Source organism: Misgurnus anguillicaudatus, chromosome 1 (assembly GCF_027580225.2).
Source record: "Misgurnus anguillicaudatus chromosome 1, ASM2758022v2, whole genome shotgun sequence".
NCBI lineage: Eukaryota > Metazoa > Chordata > Actinopteri > Cypriniformes > Cobitidae > Misgurnus > Misgurnus anguillicaudatus.
The window spans coordinates 31,100,451-31,108,107 of NC_073337.2; the positions used below are offsets into that span (position 1 = coordinate 31,100,451).

At 36.4% G+C, this 7,657-nt stretch overlaps 1 protein-coding gene across 1 annotated transcript; it reads right to left on the bottom strand.

Annotated features, from left to right (window-relative positions):
* LOC129431986 (uncharacterized) lies at positions 1-7,422 on the bottom strand. Its single transcript, XM_055190100.2, has 6 exons — positions 7,342-7,422; positions 4,184-4,247; positions 3,710-4,075; positions 1,825-2,163; positions 1,548-1,633; positions 1-464 (listed from the first exon to the last, which is right to left on the bottom strand). The coding sequence occupies exons 2-6, from the start codon at positions 4,215-4,217 to the stop codon at positions 327-329; spliced, it is 963 nt and encodes a 320-aa protein (XP_055046075.2). The 5' UTR covers positions 4,218-4,247; positions 7,342-7,422; the 3' UTR covers positions 1-326.
* Between the last annotated feature and the right edge of the window lie 235 nt (positions 7,423-7,657).

Consider the following 7,657-nt stretch of genomic DNA (forward strand, 5'->3'; position numbering starts at 1 on the left):
AAGTCATTTGCATAAAGTTGAATAGTTCTTGATTTGGTCGAGTAGATAGACACGCCCACTTCCTTTTGCCAATGTTTACAGTTGCACAGTTGTCAATCTGTCAGCGCAAGTAACTGACGGTGTGCATGCAGCATAAGACACATTTTGTCCAATGAATTTTTGAAATGCCTTAGATTATGCAAGAATAATTTGATTAATTAAAATATAAAATGAAGTAAAACTAAACATTTTAAATGAAGTAAACATTAAATGAATATCATTTTTAGAGAGATTTGATTTAGATGAATAAAAGTCTTTAATATCGTCAGATATGGTATGTGTTATATTTAAAAGGAAGGGTCTGAACAGGGTGTTTGGTTCACTTCACTTTCATTTTTTGATGAGAAAACATTTCCATCTGGCTGAACTCTCCACGTCAATGTTGTGTCATTCCCTATCCCACGATCCTTCAGTTTCTGCTTTATCTGAAGAACAGAATCAATCATGAGTACTCATCACACAAACAAACTTATTTTAATGTGGCGATATATTGTCACAGTTGATGTTTGGGGGGGGGGGGGTGAATGAGCCTAGAAAATCATTTAGGTCAGTTTCATTTCATGTCAGTATTTCTACTCAGCCGCATTAGTGTTTTGTTCCTTAAGAAAGAAACTTAAGATGTAAAAATCAAACCACTTCTCTTTATAATCCCAATAATCCCCTGCAAACAAGGGTCGTCCATTGCTGGATTTACATAATTCATTCAGACAGATGGGTCGACACCAACTTTTTGTGATCAAACTGTAGGGGAGACCGGGGCTGGTTGTCTCACGGGTTAGTTGTCACACTGCTTATTCCAGACATACTACATGGCGCTGTGGTACAATTTTTATATAAATTTGTTAGCCTTTAATAGCTCACTCATTTGCATTTGTCATTTTGCTGAGCAGACACAAAACATTGAGGTTAGGAGACAATTTTTTACTTTATGGGTCAGAGTAAATTTTCATGTTGGTGTTGTTTTTGTGTTGAGATCTTGTAGGATATTAGTCATTCAAAAACAAAACACTCATTAAAAAGCCAAAAGCAGTAGCTTTATTTTGATTCATCTTTTAGCTATCAAGCAGCTAGCTTATCATGTTTGTCAAGAAGTTAGTTGGGGATGGTTGTCTCATAGCTTGTGGGGTTGGTTGTCACATTGTGTCAGAGTGTCTTTGATGTTTAATTACTTCCTGTTACAATACATTCTAAAAGTACAAATTATATACATTTAAAGCCAAGACCCCAAGTTTTCATTTCATATAGGAATTACTGCTAAAAGATTTTTTGAAGATGAGCAATTCATGCATGAGTAAAAATTGTGACAACCAACCCTGGTCTCCCCTATTTTCTTTTATGTGAATGTCTGTTAGCTCATTTGCATTTAAAGGTAAACACATAAAAAACAAATTTTTGATCTCACCCAAGTGAGGGCATTTAATAAATAAATGATCAGTGGGACTTCACAAACTGGGCTCACTCAAGACTTATATTACATCTTGTAAAAGTTGTATAATAGATCCTCTTACCAACTGTAAGATGTTCTCCATCACCGCAGGATCATTTGGATTCTGACTCGATTTCAACTCCACTCTCATGATCTTATTCTTTGAATCTGTTAGAATATTACATGAAGAGAGCAACAAAAACTTAAATCTGTAAATAATTACATTTTAATGTTTTCTGCCAGCTGTTATTTTACATTTCAAAAATAAAGTTGTTTATACTTAGATGTTTTAACAGACTTATTTTGGGGAAATTCCAAGAGTGTTGACCAATTTCAATCTTTTTACTCAAGAAACTTACGACGTAAGCAGAAAAATGGAAGGGTCTCTGGGCAGAATCGATCATCAAATCCATCAAAAGTTGTAGCAACACAAAGTGGGTATGCGCCAGTCATGTCAGGTTGTCCAGCGCTCCATTTTAAGGTCAATTCGTTGATATCTGTTTTATCTGACCACCTCCAAGAGTCCTTAAACATACCAATCCATGCTTTGTCATATCCTACCATCATATTCACCAGCAGGTCATTTTCAGTTTGATTCAAAATGATGGCCAGGCTTGTGTGATACTTTGTGCAGTAGGTCAAAGCATCTGCCTGTGACTTGTTTTGAGGGATAAAAACAAACCGGTCTGCATTGTTCACTGTAATAAAATGAGAATGAGGTCATTTGTTACATTCCTTTTTTACACTTCTTGTCTAAACAAACCTGATTCAACGTAGCTTTATATCTGCTTTTAATTCGGGTGATCATACTCAGTGGTGGGAAAGTTCACTTTCTACATGAACTAAAATTTTAAAATGACCTTGTTCAGTTCATAGTTCATTTTTCAAAAATTTGAACTAGTTCACAGTTCCAAAAATGAACAAATTTATAGTTATTTTTCCCATATTATTTATTATTATTTAATTAAAAATTATTGCCATTATAGCCCATATAGAACCACAGACAGCAATTATTTTATCAGTTTTAAAGGACAAGTTGGGTATTTTACACTTAAAGCCCTGTTTTCAGATTGTTTATGATGAAATAAAACGGTTTTGACTGAAAAATTTCGACATATGCGGCTGCCCCGAGAATTTTCGTGTGTTTGTGTTTCACCTCCCACCTCTACAATGGGTTTATAGGTGCACTGGAACAATCCTTCCTAAAATGCATTAAACTTTCGTTTACAAAGACGTGAAACAAAGCGAGTGGTGGGGTGTTCACTGATATGCTCATACAAAAATCCGTGCAAAAGATGCTTTCCAACAGGTGTTTTAGCATTCGTTGTTAACTTGTGGACCTATTTTTCCAAACGCCTCACACCCGTATATTCTTCCGCTGAAAGCTTGAATAATAGACACTCCAGGCCAGGTGGTGGCGCTAATCCGCCATTGCTAATAGCAAGAATAGAAACAACGTTCCCGGCGCGGAGTAATACCGTACCTCACAACACATCTAATACAAGTCAATGGAGTTGGCAAAAGCTACGATAAAACCTGTTGGAATACGTATTTTGCAGTGATTTTTGTGTGAGTATACCAGTGAATACCCCTGACCACTTGGTGAGTTTCACGTCTTTGTAAACGAAAGTTTAATGCATTTTAGGAAGGATTGTTCCAGTGCACCTAGAGAGGTGGGAGGTGATACACAAACACCCGAAAATTCTCGGGGCAGCCGCATAAACGTCCTGGACACGTCCTGGCCAGGATTTTGGGGTGTGTCTTCCGGAAGTCACTTTTGTTTTCCACATACGTCATCGAGGTACCTACATTTCAGTTAATACATTGTAAAATGAAGATTTATTTATTTCTCTAGACATACAATCGTTGTCTTTAAATGTAACCTGATATATCTAACTTCAATCACGTGTGGTCACCCTAATGATGTTTATTCAATGCAATTAATGTTGATGCATTTACACTGATTTAACAGCATGCAGACATGATGTAATATCTAGACGTGAACTCATTCAACGCTGATTGAAGCTTTAAGTTAAAAAAGTGCTGAAGGTCCTTAGTATACTAATGTTATGACCACCTGACTAATATACTGGTATATGATGTGTGTAAGTGCATTTGCTATTTAAACAGTGTGGAGCTGCCATGCTGATATACAGACATATTACACTCCTACTCAAGCAATATCGCTTCAGTAAATAGTATTCACCACTCACAATATATGTATTATATAGACATGTTTCTTACCAGTGAAGCAAAAAAATGGAAACAATTGACCGCATGCTGTATCATCCCATCCACTGGCACTGATAACACCACATTCCTCTTTTGCATCAGAGTTGTCTGGCTGTCCAGGCTTCCAGAATGAGAATGTCAGTGGCTTATACTGATATTTCCACCACCAAGTGTTATTTAATCTGTACAGTCCAGTCCAGGCCAATGGAGGCAGCACAGTGCTAACCGCTTCTCGTACACTTGTCTGGACATCACTGCTTCCCATTGTGGCCAAGTCAATGTGATACTTTTTGCAGTAAGCTTGTGCATCAGCCCAGGTCTTATTCTCCTGGATGAGAACAAATTTATTTGAGTTGCTCTGTATGAACGTCCAGAATCCTGTTGAGAGGAAAGTAATAAATAGTAGACAGAAACATTTGAAAATTAACTTTGTCAGACCCCAGGTGTTAAATGAATGCTGTCCTGTGTCTGTATGAGTGCACTGACCTGAGAAAAGCAGTAACTGAATCAGCATTTCCATTGATGATGGATTAACAGTCTACAGCGAATCCTAAACAATAAATGAAAAGAGTTTATTAAATCAAACACATTTTAATAATCTGAAAAAACGTTCATTGTGAATTCTAACAGCTGTTCTGACCTATACTGTATATAGTCAACTTTTCTTAACCCTAACGCATAAAACTTATTTAAATTAGTGACATTAAACTAAACAATTAATCAGGAGTAAGTTTCCCAAACAACGACGCAACTCGCTGCTGAACCACCATTGTATGATGCATAGTTGGAGAAAATAACTAGCTTGTCACGACTTGTCCCTGAAAGCATAGTAACTTTGTTGCACATTCGTCGTTTGAGCCATGTTGGAGTCAATGTCAGATTACTGCTGTAAATAAGTAAATTTCATTTAGTTATCTGTTGTTGTTTTTTGAGATATGTAATTCATGCGCAAGTTCCCTCTTACGTCACCCCTCACAGGGATTCCCCAGGACTGCACACATGCACAGTTTTTAAATGCAGCACTTTAATTCTGTTTACAAACTTAAAGACGTAATAGGACATTTTTATATATTTGGAATGATGGGTATAGACTGTACTACGTTTTTTTGCTTATTTTGTTCAAAAGCGTGATCAAAGTAAGTCAACGTATTAAATAACAAGGAACTATGCTTCTAATGACAGGTAAAGAGCTGTCATTCAAACCAAACCGACAGCTTGCAAATGTTCGTTTGAACTATAGTTTCGGGAAACACCAAATCTTTGAACTTTGTCAGTAATGCCGAAACTTACGACAGCATATGGCTACCTATGCTTTTGTAAAAAACACGTTTATGATGTTAAAAAGTAGGGATGCACCGAATCCAGGATTCGGATTCGGCCGAATACTGGGCTTTTAGACGGGGTTCGGGTTGACGCTGGTCGACGTCACGCGGCCGTTGATTACACACATCGGGTGCTGACGTGGAGATGAGCTTTTTCTTTCGGTGTGCCTTAGAGGCTGGACACACCAAAACTTTTAAACACGGCTGAAAACGCCTTGAGGACGCCAAATGCCAGCTGTTTTTCAGCCGAGCGCTTGGTCGCAGTGATGCTTCAGCTGTGAGCCGGTTGGTTGCTGTGGTAATGTCCCGCCCCTCCTCCACTGTAATTGGACGGCCGTGTGAAAACCGACATTGACGAGTGGAGCTTCTCACTCAAAGTTAAATATAGTTTTCAGCGCGGAGATGCTTGCTTATTGGAAAAACGAGCGTGTCGCAACGCATCGCTTTCATTATGCATATGGTAATTGTCAAAATAGTTTTCCAACTTGTCATCCTGGCATAATGTAAAGTTAAAATAAATAAAATGAAAAATACACTGCTGTGGACGTTGTTTACTTCATTAATGTGCTTTACTGTGTTCATGGAATAAGGATGCGAGTAGGATTCGGTATTCGGTTTCGGATTCGGCCGAATCTTAAATGGTGGATTCGGGATTCGGCCGAACCTAAAAAATCTGGATTCGGTGCATCCCTATTAAAAAGGTTGTTTAAGCATCCTCTGGTAAGATTTCATACATGCACAGACATCCTTGATGAGAATTGACAAAGGTTTAACTTTAGTTCAGATTATATTGAAAAGAAGTTTTGTCTGAAGTCAATATTATGGTGATCAGTGTTTCTGTTAGTTGTGCAGTTGAATTTAATTAAAATAATCCTTTTTAAACATTTGCAGTAGTGTTTTGTTCAAAACATTTGTACATTGACAAGTTACTGTCCTTGTTGAGTTTAAATTATGCCTGATTTATTTAGGATTTTAACACTCCATCAACATTTTAATTCATCAAAATACTTATTTAAGGATTGAGCCACATATCGACCCAACAACGGATTCCAATTACATGGGTGAAGGAATCTCTTGTTCTTTCATGTCTTGACACTTCTAAAAGAATAATTCTAATAGCAGGATTACATTATTTTCTTTGATCTCTGTATTTAAATTATAATCTGAATCCAATTTAATATAATAGAAATTTAGTGCCTTATACTAAATATCTGTTGATCATATTTTATATATTTGATTATTTAAAAATTATAATAATCTTAGTTATTCGTTCATTATGGACCTGATATCGCACAGACTACACGTTGGCTGTTGTGTATATCTCACAGACACAAAGTTGTCAGACTGATCTAGTCAGAGGTTGCCAGGTAAACTATTACTTTTTATGTCTGGCCGCCCCCCGATCATAAAAATAGTTATTTTAGTCACAATCATGCAACTTGCTAAGTCAGGTAAATCTGAGAGTCCTGGTGAATGTGTCCCATGCTCCATTCAACATCAAAACACCAGTTTGATCTTATCCTGACGGAATGAAATTAATAATAACAATTTATTTTGCCAGGCAGGTTAGACTTAAATCAATTATGTGGTTATTCAAATTCATCAATCAGGAATATCAACATTTACATCAAAATAATATTAAACTAAAAAGACCAACAAAAAAGTCACAAATTCAAATCATTCCTGGCAATCAAAGATAAACTATAATGTGGGAAGTTCTGAATACAGATGCTACCGTAATGTTTGAATACACAGACAGACTGTGAGGGAGCTTCTTGCTAAAGAATTGCTCCATGATGTTTTAATACACACAAACAAAATGTGGGGAAGATTCTTGCTAAAGAATGCTTCCCTAAATATTTCGTCAGGCCACCTTTTATTCACATCTTTACACATAAGAGATCAAAGTCCCACATCAGGATTTGGTTAGTCAGAATCTTGTGACCTGGGGCATCAAATGGGATTGTTAGCCATATCTCCTTAGGAAGACAGAAGTGCAGATTATGCTCGAAGTTCTTAACTTTGGTACACTTTATCTTAGAATAGCAGAAATTAGACCTTATTACCATTTGCAGATTTTTTGCTTTATGCATAAATATGTTATATGTTTAAATATGCATATGTTTTGTCTAAAAACTAGACTAATTTTCTTAGGTCATTTGCTCATCAAGAAAATACATCTCGAATTAAGAATTTTTAGATATTTCTTCTGAAAATGTTATTTTTTAAAGTAAGATTAATTTACTGGATTTGTGCAAGTACAAAGATAAAAACAATACACACAAAAACTCTTTGAATTGTATTGAAAACCTCCATGTTTACCTGCAGGAACAGTGAAGACTGAAGCTGAAGCGCTCTGAACTTTTTCAGTCTCTACATTTCAGGTTTTATTTCCTTCTTCCTGCAAAAATGCAGTATATTTTATGTAAAACTTCTGTCTTAATCTCATTTGCATTAAGATGTTTAGATTATCCATTCAGATTTAGTTCAAAAGAACATGAGTCAAGAAAGCATTTCCATGAACTTTGAGTTCATGTAAGTTCAGCCAAATAAGTTTGCCACATCTTGTTATAAAACTGAGTGTCTGAGTGTCCAAAAGACGTGAGGTTGACATCAAATGTTGCCGCCAAATAAACAG

Excerpts from the sequence above, each read along its gene's own strand:
- LOC129431986 (XM_055190100.2), bottom strand. The coding sequence starts at position 4,217 with ATGGAAATGCTGATTCAGTTACTGCTTTTCTCAG. Across the intron at positions 2,164-3,709 it reads TCCATTTTTTTGCTTCACTG|TGAACAATGCAGACCGGTTT; the intron begins GTAAGAAACATG and ends ATTTTATTACAG. Across the intron at positions 1,634-1,824 it reads TCCATTTTTCTGCTTACGTC|ATTCAAAGAATAAGATCATG; the intron begins GTAAGTTTCTTG and ends ATATTCTAACAG.